At 38.4% G+C, this 15004-nt stretch overlaps 3 protein-coding genes across 10 annotated transcripts in view; 2 read left to right on the plus strand and 1 right to left on the minus strand.

Annotated features, from left to right (window-relative positions):
- LOC124639323 (homeobox protein cut) overlaps window positions 1–4050 on the plus strand; it is a 136564-nt gene extending 132514 nt beyond the window's left edge. For 6 of the 8 annotated variants that reach the window (XM_047176619.1, XM_047176621.1, XM_047176625.1 and 3 more), the window contains one exon: window positions 21–4050. In XM_047176619.1, the coding sequence (XP_047032575.1) occupies window positions 21–1606 (1586 nt within the window). In that variant the 3' untranslated portion in view covers window positions 1607–4050. The remainder of the gene's footprint in view (window positions 1–20) is intronic. The other 2 variants (XM_047176620.1, XM_047176622.1) reach the window with 1 other exon arrangement.
- Window positions 4051–4436: 386 nt separating this feature from the next.
- On the minus strand, window positions 4437–6404 carry LOC124639325 (major heat shock 70 kDa protein Ab-like). Its single transcript, XM_047176627.1, has one exon. The coding sequence runs from the start codon at window positions 6402–6404 to the stop codon at window positions 4521–4523; it is 1884 nt and encodes a 627-aa protein (XP_047032583.1). The 3' UTR covers window positions 4437–4520.
- Window positions 6405–6635: 231 nt separating this feature from the next.
- LOC124639429 (GPN-loop GTPase 3) lies at window positions 6636–10049 on the plus strand. The gene is made up of 5 exons (XM_047176785.1): window positions 6636–6934; window positions 7207–7403; window positions 8863–9077; window positions 9433–9538; window positions 9760–10049. Exons 1-5 carry the CDS (start codon window positions 6890–6892, stop codon window positions 10028–10030), a joined length of 834 nt encoding a protein of 277 aa, XP_047032741.1. The 5' UTR covers window positions 6636–6889; the 3' UTR covers window positions 10031–10049.
- Window positions 10050–15004: the final 4955 nt, after the last annotated feature.

The following is a 15004-nucleotide window of genomic DNA, read 5'->3' on the forward strand; positions in this document are numbered from 1 at the left end:
AATTGTATTTTCTTCTTTTGTTCTTACAGCTTGTCCGCCAAACATGAACAAACCCATGCCGCCAACACAAAAGATGATTTCCGACGCGACGTCCCTACTGAGCAAGATGCAGCAAGAGCAGCTGCTGGGCGGCGGACACCTGGGGCACTTGGGGCAGCCCACGCCGCTGCTGCTGACGCCGCCCGGCTTCCCGCCGCACCACGCCGTCACGCTGCCGCCGCAGCACCACGACAACAACAACAAGGAGCGCAAGCCGCCGCCGCCCCCGCAACCGCACCACCAGCCGCCCGTCATGCGCAACCTGCACCAGCACATCTCGCCCAGCGTCTACGAGATGGCCGCGCTCACGCAGGACCTAGACACGCAAACCATCACCACTAAAATTAAAGAAGCGCTGCTGGCAAACAACATTGGCCAGAAAATCTTCGGCGAAGCTGTACTAGGTCTATCACAAGGTTCAGTCAGTGAACTGCTTTCGAAACCGAAACCCTGGCATATGCTCAGCATCAAGGGACGGGAACCATTCATTCGCATGCAGCTGTGGCTAAGTGATGCCCACAATATTGATCGCCTCCAAGCTTTGAAGAATGAGAGGCGGGAAGCGAGCAAGCGACGGCGGTCAAGCGGCCCCGGACAGGACAACTCATCTGACACGTCATCTAATGACACGTCAGAGTTCTACCACTCGAGCTCCCCCGGCCCCACTGCGGGAGCGCCGTGCGCTAAGAAACAACGAGTACTATTCTCCGAAGAGCAGAAAGAGGCGCTTAGATTAGCATTTGCACTCGATCCCTACCCAAACATGCCAACGATCGAATTCCTTGCCACAGAGTTGGGTCTGTCGTCACGAACCATCACTAACTGGTTCCACAATCACCGCATGCGGCTAAAACAACAAGCACCGCATGGCTTGCCGGCCGAACCTCCCGCACGGGATCAGTCTTCTGCGCCTTTCGACCCTGTCCAGTTCCGTCTTCTCCTTAATCAGAGATTACTGGAACTACAAAAGGAAAGAATGGGTCTCGCGGGAGTACCTCTGCCTTACCCGCCGTACTTTGCAGCAAACTCAAACTTAGCGGCACTGATCGGACGTGGGCTATTACCCCCCGAGGATCAGGTGAAGGACCAGTCTGGTGGCCTTGACCTTTCGATGCCTCTGAAACGAGAACCCGACGGCGATGACTTCGAAGATGACGATGTCGAGAGCAACCTCGGCTCCGAGGACTCGCTGGACGAGGAATCTAAGACTGAGCCGAAGGCGACGTCCACGCCCGCGGGTCGCTCCAGTAGACGGAAGCCCGCGGCGCCGCAGTGGGTCAACCCCGACTGGCAGGACGAGAAGCCGCGCAACCCTGACGAGGTGATAATCAACGGAGTGTGCGTGATGAGGAGCGACGACTTCCGGAGAGAGGCGGAGGAGACGGTGCGCGTGGAGCCGTCGCCGGTGGCGGGCGCCGCGTCCCCCGCCGCGTCGCCCGCGCCGCGCACCCCGCACACGCCGCACACCCCGCACACGCCCCACACGCCGCGCCCGCCGCACACGCCCGATGACGTCATTCCCGAAGACAAGATCAAATCCGAGACGGACGACGGCTGGGAGTACTAAGGCTCCTGGCTGTGCTCTAGCAGAGAGTGATAAAACGGGTCCCGAACAGTGTGGTGTAGACTTTACCATATCACGTTCGAACGATTATTTATTGTGTGATAAGTGTCCGTCGGTCCGATGGCGACGTTCAGTGCAAATGTTACTGTGTAGCTAGTGTTTGTTGTAATTCGATTGTAAGGCCAAAGACTTTGTACATAATACCCTCGTAGCTTCTCGTGATACGCCAAGCGCGTCCCCGACCGGGACGAGATAAACTTGCGATACAAAAAGATGCATTTTTGCTTTAATTTTTTAATGTAAAACACGTACCCTGATTAGGTACAAATATCTGAGTATTTTTAAGTTACGGCTTTTTAATTCGATTGTAAATAAATATACCAAATATGTGTCGAATATTGCCTGCGAACCAGACCCTGTATATAAGTAGGTTAGAAACTATTCGTGTAAGATAACTCAGTTGCTGATAAATTAAGAATAGGGAAGGTTCATTAATTGTTAATGAAAATTATAAAGTGCAATCAGATGTAAATTTAAGCTATGGTTTAACGAGCCCCAGTTGAAAAGTATTATTATGTTTATTAGAACCGGCGAGGTTTAAAATATTATAATCGGGTTATATAAGTTTAACATTTAAATTATTAATGTTTATTTTATACTATTGTATGTTTTTATATTGCATTATTTTATAAAACGCCGCGGGACCGCTCAACTTTGTGATTTTAGCTGTCATTTTATAACGTTTAGTTATCATAACTGTCAATTCTAATTCCGTACAATAGCTATATTGTTTGTTTCTTTTCATTTTTATATATTTTTTTAGAAAATGTACAAATCAAGACACAAAATAATACGATTAAGCAAGTAATGTATTGCTTATGGTTTATAGTTATATTTTATTTTAGCAATAAATTTGCTTTTAATCTTATTTTCTTTATTTTATTTTACTTCCTTATTTTTTCCTTTTTTTTCTTAGGAGATAAGTAAGAAAATGTAAATTTTAAAGGAACCATACTCCTTGCATCACGATGTACATAGTTATATTCAGTTAAATTGTAAATATCTAATCGAAATGCCACGTTAGAATAAAACATAGTTAAGTAGGAAAATAGTTCGACCCAAAAATTTAACTTCGTAAAAGGGTAAAATCATAAATAATCGAAATTATTGTCATTCTAAAAGTGTATCGAAATTGTAACGAAATTATGTCAGAATAGATTTAGGCCTCCAGGTTTCAATAAAAAATGAAAAGTTTGGGCAATTTCAATTTTACATGGAGAATAAAAATCTTTATAAAAATACATCCATTTTTAGAAATACCAACATACATATCGATGTTATATATAAACCGTAAGTTAGATAAGTGATAGCGAGTAATAGTCAATATAAATGAACTTAGGCTGTTTAACAGTTACAAAACAGTTATTTTAACTCTCCAACTCCGTTGTATGAAGTGAAGGAAATTTTTTAACGTATTAAATATATTGATTTATAGAATCATTTCATAGCTTTTTGCTTTTAAAAGAATAATATACGTGTATTATGAATATTATTGTTATTTGATATAGTTGCTTCTAATATTTTTGATAGAACAGATACTTACCATAACGCCTCCATTATTTTAAAGATTTCTTCAAAGTTGCCACCCACTTACTACTCCCAAAAATATAAATATTTGAAGTCAGAACGTAAGTTTTCAATGGTTTTTAAATGAAGTAGGTACCTAAACAAAATTGTTTTTAGAGAAATCGTTCATCGTTTAATCCATTTGTCTTAAACAAACAATAGTCTGGTGAGATTTATTCAAAATTATGATAGAGGCCAAGTTTAATTATTAGGACTTAAGGGTAACAACACCACTACTGAAACGTTTGAGAATACCATACTTTTTTTTATAAAACATGTGACGCAAAGTAGGGAATGTGTAAAAAACAACTGGTTTTCGAAAATAAAACACTAGGTTTTGGTCAGGTTAGGGCTCTGTCTGAAGTCTTTTTAATTCATCGTTATTTTTACATGGGCTATGGGCAGATGAAAAAACAGTTTTTTTTTATTTACTCCGTCTTAAATCAGTCCACAGATGGACATAGGCAAGAGCATACGTTTGCCCTATTGTTTTATTCCCAGCTGGGGATATTAAGAGGCTGTATGATAGATAGTACTGTTACTATCAATATATTACAAGCACCTATCTTTAAGATACGCCATCTTGTATTTTATATTGTTACGTTGAGTGTTGCCAGGTTAGAATGTAAATAGTAATCCGGTAGTGAATAGATTATTATTATGCGTTATATCCATTATAATAATGAATAGTATTAAAATTATAGCGATAATTATTATTGTTCATATCATAATATTAATTAATAATGATGCTGAAAACCATTGTCTTCTTTCTGAACAATTTCTAAAGTTATTAAAATTAAAAATAAAGAAATTGCTAATCAGATTTTGTTTAATTGTCTTACCTTCTTGTAAACCTACGTGGCCTGAAAAGGAAGGAAGAAGGAAAATCTTCTAAGAAAGTAGCGTCGCCAAAATGCGGGTGTAATATTCTTCGTAATGTTAAAATGTATGTGTACTGGCTACGCCCTCGTACAACTTCTTTGGAACCCACCCATTTTTTTGTAAACCAAAAATCTATGACAGATGTCAAGGAACCCGAACGCCTCGTTAGTTCACTCGTACCTGATAATAACCTTAATAAACAACTTGGTAAGTCACCCGGTGAAACCAACAGACATCAGATGTAAGCAATAACTACTATCCACGAGTGACTATGTTGTCAAAATAAGAACACACGTGTCATGTTTGGCAAAATATAATAGGAATCTCTATAACAGAATCTAAGAGAAAACTGAAAAAAACCATAGGTATCCTACTGAGAAACAAAACTTAAACACGTGCTGATAGACATCTAATCTATTTCTTCAATGAGCGGACCGTCACTGCCACCTTGACCACTCTTCGAACCAGTTCCATGCAGTTTCTTCATAAGAGGAGTACACTCTCTAGATAGCTCTTTATACTTTTCTTCAAACTCATCCTTGTCTGCCATAGAATTGCCTTCAAGCCAACGTAGAGTATCGTCACATTTGCGACGAATTTTTGCACATTCCATCTCTCCCAGCTTACTCCCGGCGTCTTCAATCGCCTGCTTCACGCCAAACACATAAGTTTCTAACTTGTTCTTGGCTGCAACACGGCTTCGCTGCCGCTCGTCATCATCCTTATATTTTTCAGCATCGTTTAACATTCTGTCGATTTCTGCTTGAGACAAGCGACCTTTGTCATTCTTTATGACTATGTTCTTGCTTTTACCGGTACTGTTTTCTTTAGCAGATACGTTGAGAATGCCGTTAGCATCTAAATCGAATGCCACGTCTATTTGTGGCACACCACGAGGAGCTGGAGGGATGCCAGTCAGGTCGAACGTTCCCAGCAGGTTGTTGTTCTTTGTCATTGCTCTTTCTCCTTCGTAAACTTGAATGGTGACGGCTGACTGGTTATCAGAAAACGTAGTAAAGGTTTGAGAATGTTTGCAAGGTATTTTTGCGTTACGTTCTACTATAGCCGTCATAACTCCACCGGCAGTCTCGATACCCAAAGATAAAGGAGCGACATCAACCAGCAGAACGTCTTGGATCTTCGAGTGACGTTCTCCGCTAAGTATAGCAGCTTGAACTGCTGCACCATATGCAACTGCTTCATCAGGATTTATAGACAAGTTCAACTTCTTACCGTTGAAGAAGTTTTGCAGTAAATTCTGTATTTTGGGGATACGTGTGGATCCACCAACCAAAACGATGTCATGAATAGCACTCTTGTCCAGTTTGGCATCATTCAGAGCTTTCTCTACAGGTTCGAGTGTTGTACGGAATAAGTCAGAGTTCAATTCTTCGAAGCGAGCTCTAGACACTCGTGAGAAAAAGTCTATGCCTTCATACAGCGCGTCAATCTCGATGCTCGCTTCAGTACTGGAGGACAAGGTTCGTTTTGCTCTCTCGGCCGCGGTTCGAAGACGTCTAAGAGACTTTGGGTTAGTATTCAAATCTTTTTTATGTTTCCTTTTAAATTCGTCGGCCAGGAAATTGACAAGCCTACTGTCGAAGTCTTCGCCACCAAGGTGAGTGTCTCCAGCTGTTGCTTTCACTTCAAAAAGAGAGCCTTCATCAATGGTTAGGATTGACACATCAAATGTTCCACCTCCAAGATCAAAGATCAGCACGTTTCGTTCGCCTTTCAGGTTTTTATCTAATCCGTAAGCTAAAGCAGCAGCTGTTGGTTCATTAATAATACGCAACACGTTCAGCCCGGCTATGGCTCCAGCGTCTTTGGTAGCTTGTCTTTGAGAATCGTTGAAGTAAGCCGGTACGGTTATAACCGCTTTCTTTACTGGTTTCCCCAAATAAGCTTCAGCGACATCTTTCATCTTAATCAGTACCATGCTACTGATTTCTTCAGGAGCGAAGCGTTTAGTTTTGCCTTTATATTCAACCTGGATCTTTGGCTTTCCGCCTTCATTGACCACTTTGAATGGCCAATGTTTGAGATCTTGCTGAATCTTCGGATCATCATATTTTCGACCGATGAGTCGTTTGGCATCAAAAATTGTATTACTTGGATTCAGAGCCACCTGGTTTTTCGCGCCGTCACCAATGAGCCTCTCAGTATCAGTGAAGGCGACATAAGAGGGAGTGGTGCGATTCCCTTGATCATTAGCTATTATATCCACATTACCATGCTGCCAGACGCCAACACATGAATAGGTAGTTCCTAAATCAATTCCAACCGCAGTCATTATGCAATTTTACTTAATTTCTTGTTTGTATAGTTTTTGTTGTGACAATAAATTGCAGCACACTTTCAAATTTTGAATTTTTGACAATGATGATATTTTATTTAATTTCCGGACAGTCTTTTATGACAATACAAAATAAAGATTTACAAATGAGTTTCATTAAACTTTCCAAGGCTTAAAATTTGTGGAACGCATCGTAACAATTTCGTTTGACATCGACGCGACGGCATGTCATTGTCACGTCAGGTGTTTGAAAATCAAAACAACCTGAGTGGGAAGTTAAAAGTTGTATTATTTCTGTAACTCTTACCTATATTTATATAATTTACTTAATTGTTAACGTTTGATTGTACTTCCCAGTGTCTTCCATACAATTCATAAGTGCGCGCAATAAAGTATTGATTTACGAGTTAATTTGCGCGTAATAGTTACTTAACCTAAAAGTTTTGAATAGTTTAATTTGTTTATTATCGATATATTTCACGATGCGTTACGCACAGTTAGTAGTGGGCCCTGCTGGGAGTGGAAAGGTAAGAGTTCCTTTACTGTATAAAGCATAAAGTTTTATAGTTTTCTGGTGCAACATAAACCAAGGTCGCGGTGTGCGGCGATTTTCGACTGCCTTTATCACTTTTATTCGACCACTAGATGTGAATTTAAGCATTTAATTTAAATTTCTTCTCAAGTGTATAACTCTCAATAAGATCCTCCTTTAACAAACTTTTTTACTCAGAAGTTTCTTGATCAATGTATCATCATATCAAAATTGCTTAAATAAACATTATTCCATTTATCCTTTCAGTCTACATACTGCTCAACGATAGTGAAACACGCCAGCGATGCCAAGCGGATAGTGGAGGTAGTGAACCTAGACCCTGCTGCTGAACACTTCGACTATGAGCCACTGGTGGACATCCGGGAACTGATACATCTAGAAGATGCTATGGAAGACGAGGAACTTCAGTTTGGACCTAATGGAGGACTTGTGTTTTGTATAGAGTAAGTTTATTTACTTAAAAAAAAACTAATTTAAATGTAAATAACTAAAGATTCATTTAACAATACTGTAAATTATGTAATATTAATTTTGTAATAATCGATTTTGATTCTGTACCAAGATGTCTTAAGTAGTGAACTTCAAGACAAATGGATTGTCAAACTTCATCTCAATATGTTTAACTGAAAAATTAAATTATAAATTTAAAAAAAACCCCGACCCAAAAAAAGTACGCAATAATTATGACAAAAGGTTAAAAACGCTAAACCCTATAAAAAGCAAAAAATAACTTTTAACACTACGTAAACTAAATTTTGTCGTGTCGGGGGACCGCTCTAATTCATTACTTTAGATACGTGTTTTTTTTTTAAACGAATGTTGTAATTAGGTAGGTATCATTTGATTTATGTAAGTATTTATGAAGGTAAAAAGCGGTCCCCCGACACGTCAAAATTTAGTTTACGTAGTGTTAAAAGTTATTTTTTGCTTTTTATAGGGTTTAGCGTTTTTAACCTTTTGTCATAATTATTGCGTACTTTTTTTGGGTCGGGGGTTTTTTTAAATTTATAATTTAATTTTATTTCATGCTTTTTAACGGAGCTCCTTAATTTTTCCTTTAATTTATTTTATCTTAGGATGGGGTCGCTATATGCGATCTCGGCCAAAGGAAGCTGTTTAACAATCCTCATGACAAACTGGCTCTGGGAGAATTGCACAGATTGAGAAACAATAAAGATTAACCTTTGGACATTCTAGATTTTCAGCAAAAATATAAATCGGTTTATCCGTTTCATTCCGGCATTTCAGGGTTTCATCCGCCACATCCCATTTCCAGCATCAGGTTCTCGTCAATCAGAAACATGAAGAGAACTCGTCAAGACAAATTCAACGAGCCCAAACTCGATGGGTTTACTAAAAGGCAGTTCAGGGTTACGTCTCCTACCTTCGTGCCCTAACAGCAGACTAGCTCAGTGGTTCCAAAAGACATTAGTGTTTCAAATTTCAGATCCCACATATACTTGCAAGTAAACTGAGCGTGTAACATTCCTATCACATCTAGCAAACGAGCTGATGACCTTGAAGACCTGAACCGATTTCCACCAAACATAGCTAAGAACACTCCCGACTGACATACCTTTTAAACAAATAAAAACCGCATTACAATCGGATCATCCGTTTGGGAGCTACAATGCCACATACACACACACACACACAGACACACACACACAGACACACACACACAGACACGTCAAACTTATAACACCCCGTCGTTTTTGCGTCGGGGGTTAAAAACTAACAACACAGGAAATCACAAGACACAAACAAAGAACAGTACAATTGGCGGTTTAGCACTAAACAGCGATAAGACATACAACAGGTTAAGCATGATTGTGTAACAGAAATGTAGTTTCTATTGCATCTAAGGATAACCTAATTTATGACAACATTTACCACTTACAGAACATTACTGGAGAACTGTGACTGGTTAGAAGAGCAGCTAGGAGACGTGGACGATGACTACCTGCTGTTCGACTGCCCTGGCCAAATAGAGCTGTACACACACTTACCCGTCATGAGGAAGCTGGTGGATCTGCTGCAGAAGTGGAACTTCAGGATATGTGTGGTGTTCATGGTCGATTCACAGTTCATGATTGATGGTGCTAAGTTTTTATCAGGTGAATAGTACTTACCTTACTTTAAAAAATCAATAGCTTTGTAAAACAAAAGTAACAGCCAATGTTTCAATATCCTTGTAGTAGTAGTTGTATGTAGCAGGGCTTGTTTCATTTGATTTCACCTGCGTCCTGGGGGAAATTCTTCTCATACCCTCATAAAATATAGCCTATGTAAAGTAGTTAGGGGCACTATCCCCACCCGGCACCCCACTATATCTACAGTGCAATTCAGTGGTTTCGGAGCCCTGAGGTACAAATAAAAACGTGAGTCCTTACTTAGTAAAGATAATTATAGCTATAGAATACAAAATTAAAACAGTATACATTAATTCTTTTTGAATATTTCATATTCCAGGCACAATGGCGGCACTGAGTGTGATGGTGAACCTGGAACTCCCACACGTTAACATACTCACCAAAATGGACTTGCTCAGCAAAAGCGCGCGAAGACAGATTGACGAGTAAGTTTATATTCTATACCGTTTGAATCATATAGGCGCGGTCCGAAAGCCCAGGAATATAGATTGGTATTTTTTTGGTATCCAAGTCATCTTTGGGAATCTAACAATGTCAACAACATACTTAGGAGAAAATAGATTTTATGGTAAACTAATAATCAAATGACAGCTGTCTGTTGTAAATGAACAACAAGAGACCTAATGTATTTCTATCAATATTCCAGTTACCTAGATCCAGACCCACACGTGCTTCTAGCGGACATGAGAAACGCGAAATCAAAATGGCACGAAAAGTACGCAAAACTTACAGAAGCAATCGGAGAAGTAATAGAGAATTTCAGTCTAGTCCGGTTTTACCCGCTCAACATCAAAGACGAAGAGAGCGTGGAGAATATCATGATAACCATAGACAATATTATTCAGTATGGAGAAGACGCTGATGTTAAAATTCGGGACTTTGATGAGGAAGACCCCGAGGATATTAACTGTGATTAAATAAACTTGTTATTTTTAATTTGTTTTTTTATTTGTGGTGAGTATTCTACTGGGCCGCGATTCTCCTAATTTTACTTAAGCGTCATACGATTCACGTTCGACTCGATTCGACTGAGATCCGATCCCGACTCGATTACTATTGAAGGGTATGTGGCATTCCGCTATTTTTTCTTTGAAATAAACGTTTTTGATTGACTAGCTATTGTTAGTTTTCAGGATAAGTGAAGAATAATGAGTAAAGTAAAAAGTATTTTTCTTAATTAACCTTTATTTGACAAACATAAACATCATTACCCTAGATTTCGCTACATTACCGATACATAATACTACACTATGTAATATGCAATAATCAGTAAACATTTAGTTAGCTATACGCCTCTATAAGAGGATAAGGAACGAACGAGCATTCGTTTTTAGCTAAAATATTGAAACCTGAAACTTATTGGTAAGTAATAGAAATGGATCTAGGTATTTCGAGTATTTTCAAGGCCCAACATCACCAAAGTGAAGTGGAACGGAGAAGTTTTTAAACAACCAATAGAATTTCTCTACTCACAGAAAATGAGTGGGCGGAGCCGAGATGTTTGTATAGGTAACGAAATTCTTATTGGTTGTTTAAGAATTTGTGTTTATCGTAATGCTTTTAGTTGTTCCAAAGTTCCGCTTTGGAGCCTGGGCCTTACAGTAAGGTACTAATTAAAATAGTAACAGTAGATAGCTTCATACTACAAGTTACACTGCCTTTGTAATGCACATTTTACTACATATTTTATACTTACGAGTATGTACCTATGTATAGAAAGCTAGTAAAATTTCTTAGTCACGAAACTTATGAAATTAAGGCTATTCGTGGAAGTATTATTGGCGTAAAAAATTGGCGATATGCACATGTATAAAGACATTATTAAATTTTTACATACAAAATGTGTCATACCGTACTTTTTCGGATTAAAATTTGATCTCTAAAGAATTAGGTGGGCAGCAGTGATCCCGGTGAAACGTTAAACAATTTTTTTTCTTTTCGCTGATGACGTGAGCGTATGACTATGGACATTATTGCTATTAAAATACGTTTGATTTTACCATGCCAAAATATTATTAAAGAAGACGGATCACAATCCATACAAAATTGCCCCACGTCCTATAACAAAGTGACGTATCTCAAAAAAAAGATAAAAGTGTTTAAAAAAATATGGCATACTCTCTAATTCATTTTTTTTACACCTTCATACGAAAAAAATGCTTTAAAAATTGTTCAGGCGCTGTTATGAAAACATCGTTCATAGAACTATGAATGGACTATTTTATTAAATTATTATTTTGTTTGATAGGGTATACCTCACAGGTGGTCCCATAATCATCAGGTCAGGATCTGATGATGGAAACCCGGAGAAATTCAGGGAAACTTTTGAAAGTTGTAGGCATGCGCAGGATAAAAACTTGACTATAAGATGTATGTCTTATAACACTATGCAACAGTGAAGATTCGGAGCTAACCTGATGATGGAGACGAAAGAAGGTCGAGGGAACTCGACAAGTGAATATGTAAACTACCTCGTGTTTGGGTTTGTATTATTTGTATTGAATAGACCTTTGCAACAGTGAAGGTTTGGAGCTGATCCGATGATGAAGACCAGAGAAGGTCGGGGGGACTCGACAACAAAATATGTAAACTACCTCAGAAGTCGGTGTCTAATGGATGTACCTAAGTTTATATCCCCACCGACTTCTAGGCCGATGCTCCTAAGAATAGTTTTTTTTGGGAGTCTGTTTTATTTTATTGTAAAAAGTTTTTTTTTTTTTTGGCTTTTCAGTGTCAAGCACAGTTGTCACTATCCGCATAAGTGGAAAGTTCTCATCAATACGAATAATATAAGCCCAAACACGAGGTAGTTCACATATTCAGTTGTCGAGTTCCCTCGCCCTTCTCTGGTCTCCATCATCAGATCAGCTCCAAACCTTCACTATTGTAAAGGTCTATTCAATACAAATAATACAAGCCCAAACACGAGGTAGTTTACATATTCGGTTGTCGAGTTCCCTCGACCTTCTTTCGTTTCCATCATCAGGTCAGCTCCAAATCTTCACTGTTGCATATTGTTATAAGACATACACCTTATAGTCAAGTTTTTATTCTGCGCATGCCTACAACTTTCAAAAGTTGCCCTGAATTTCTCAGGGTTTCCATCATCAGATCCTGACCTGATGATTATGGGACCACCTGTGAGGTATACTCTATCAAACAAAAAAACAATTTAATAAAATAGTCCATTAATAGTTCTATGAACGACGTTTTCATAACAGCGCCTGAACAATTTTTAAAGCATTTTTTTCGTATGAAGGTGTAAAAAAAATGAATTAGAGAGTATGCCATATTTTTTTAAACATTTTTATCTTTTTTTTGAGATACGTCACATTGTTATAGGACGTGGGGCAATTTTGATCCATCTTCTTTCTTCTTTTAGTTAAAGGTTTTGCTAAGAACGGCAAACGGCAACCTTTATTTTGATCGCTTGGCGAGGTCATTGACACTTGCGTATTTTATCTCTGCTTTCCACATGATCTAAATTATGAAAACGAAAAAATAAGTCGCTAAACCACAGGATGGATTTGGTTAAAATTTTTGGAACTCGTTATAGAATTCCTTACAGAATATGTGATAGGATTTAATGTGATTAGGTACGACACACCCATATAACAATTGATTTGAACACACAGCAAAGAGCATATGAAGTGGCAGCATACAGCTATTTAACTTTATTAAAATCTATAAAAGTATAATAAAAAGTATAATCTATAAATTTATAAAAGCGCAAACTCATTAATTTGTCTAGCAGAGAGAAATAGTAACTGGATCAAACCAGAGAAAAATAGTAAAGTCTACTTATTTTAATTAATACATATGTTTATATATGTGTGAGTGGGTAGGTAAAGTTTACAAGACAGCATGCTCGTTCATTCACTGGCAGTGATATACTTCTGCGTTCTGGTTCCTTTTAAATACGAAATAAGTCTTATATTTAATTTCCGAACTATACTATTTAAAATATCCGCCCATAGGTCATAAGTTTGACAACACACAACTTTCTTGGAGTCGGGTAAAAATCGTAATTATCGTTGTGTATAATTGCTTCACAATATTATAAACTAGCTTTTGCCCGTGACTTCGTTCGCGTAGAATAGTGACTTCCGGCAGATTTTTGGTTTGACCAATAGATGGCGCTATACAGTGGCGTAGCGTGGGGGGTGCAAGGGGGGCAAATTCCCCGGGCGGCAGCTTTTAGGGGGCGGCAAAATTTACGCAATTAAAAAAAAATTGTTTGCAACTAGTATTTGCGCCGCTACATAAAACTGTCTAACAATAACAAAACATTAAACAAGAAAGTTGAAACTTTTAAAACTTAAAATTAATTATTATTAAAATTTGGTACTTAAAACACACGTGACACTACATTTTACGTAATTTTGGTTTTGAGTCTTAAATAAAAAATAATTAAAATTTCGCGCTCGCTTCGCTCGCGTATTCAGAAACTGTATGCGCTTAATTTTTCATTTGTCAACAAACAAAAAGTTAAGTATGTTTGGGCTAAATTTTACGTAATTCTTGTTTTAAGTCCGATAAAAATTTCGCGCTCGCTTCGCTCGCGTATTCAAAAATGATATGCCCTTATTTTTACATCTGTCAACAAACAAAAAGTTAAGTACGTTTGGGCTAAATTTTACGTAATTTTTGTTTAAGTCCGATCAAAATTTCGCGCTCGCTTCGCTCGCGTATTCAAAAACGATATGCCTTTATTTTTGCATCTGTCAACAAATAAAAAGTTAAGTACGTTTGGGCTAAATTTTACTTAATATTTGGTTTAAGTCCGATAAAAATTTCGCGCTTTCGCCCGCGCATTTCGAAACTACATAGGCAAGTTTTTCTTTATTTGCATTTGCTTACCTACACAACTGCCGACATGCGTTTAGCAGAGTGCTAATTTAGGTAAACCGATGAGGTGGTCCCCGGCAAGACAAACTTTAGTTAAAGTGGTCCCTCATGACCTCAAGGTTAAGAACCACTGGTTTAGATAAACTTGAATGCTATAAGCAAAACCTACCTAGATACAAGCCAAATTTCACGCTTAGGTAGTTCCCTGGAAACTAGTTTAAGTCCCGTAAATTAAATTTATTTGTTAAACAGTTTAAAGTAGCCCCGCTTTTTAAATTATTTCAATTTCATATATACTTATAGGTACCTACTTCGCTAGCCTGCGTACCTAAAAGAATTTTAAAACCTTCAAGAAATCAAGTAACAAAGATATAAAAGAAAAGTCTACTTGAGAACCTCCCCCTTCTGCCGGGGCTGCGGGTTGTTCGAAAGAGTTGCCGCGGCTCTGGAACATAAAAGGCCTTCGACGGGACACGACGGTTTTTAGTCAGTAAGAGTCTGACACTCCCTCACCGCTGCTAACCCACAGGGAAGGGTCATTTGATGATTTTTTTGAAGTCGGTTAAAATGACAAACGTTCAGTAACACTTGTTAAAAAAAATACACGGGAAGGGGCGGCAAAATCGACAACTGCCCCGGGCAGCAGAGACCCACGCTACGCCACTGGCGCTATATGTCCGGAATAAATTTTATTACTATATTTTTCTGTAATAAAAACTATCCTATGTCCTTTGTCAAGTTTCAACCTATGTCTGTACCAAATTTTACACAAATCGGTTCAGTAGTTTAGGCGTGAAGAAATGACAGACAGACAGACAAGACAGAGTTACTTTCACATTTATAATATTAGTCTATCTAATCTATTTACTATATGGAAGATTAAAAGTTGTACCATTATCGGAATATAATACATTTCTCACTGCATTTTAGTAATATGGCGCAAATCAACCATTTTTCTCTAGACTTTACTAATAAACAACGTTTCAGCAGCCATAAACTATACGTGATCCGTTTTGGGAATACTCTTAATTATTAATTACAGT

Source organism: Helicoverpa zea, chromosome 19, assembly GCF_022581195.2.
Source record: "Helicoverpa zea isolate HzStark_Cry1AcR chromosome 19, ilHelZeax1.1, whole genome shotgun sequence".
Lineage (NCBI taxonomy): Eukaryota > Metazoa > Arthropoda > Insecta > Lepidoptera > Noctuidae > Helicoverpa > Helicoverpa zea.

What these genes read in the sequence shown, in the direction of transcription:
- LOC124639325 (XM_047176627.1), bottom strand. Translation starts at nt 6,404, where the DNA reads ATGACTGCGGTTGGAATTGATTTAGGAACTACCTATTCATGTGTTGGC.
- LOC124639429 (XM_047176785.1), top strand. Translation starts at nt 6,890, where the DNA reads ATGCGTTACGCACAGTTAGTAGTGGGCCCTGCTGGGAGTGGAAAG. An exon ending in GCCCTGCTGGGAGTGGAAAG is followed by an intron (nt 6,935 to 7,206) that starts GTAAGAGTTCCT and finishes TTATCCTTTCAG; the next exon opens with TCTACATACTGCTCAACGAT. An exon ending in TGGTGCTAAGTTTTTATCAG is followed by an intron (nt 9,078 to 9,432) that starts GTGAATAGTACT and finishes TTCATATTCCAG; the next exon opens with GCACAATGGCGGCACTGAGT.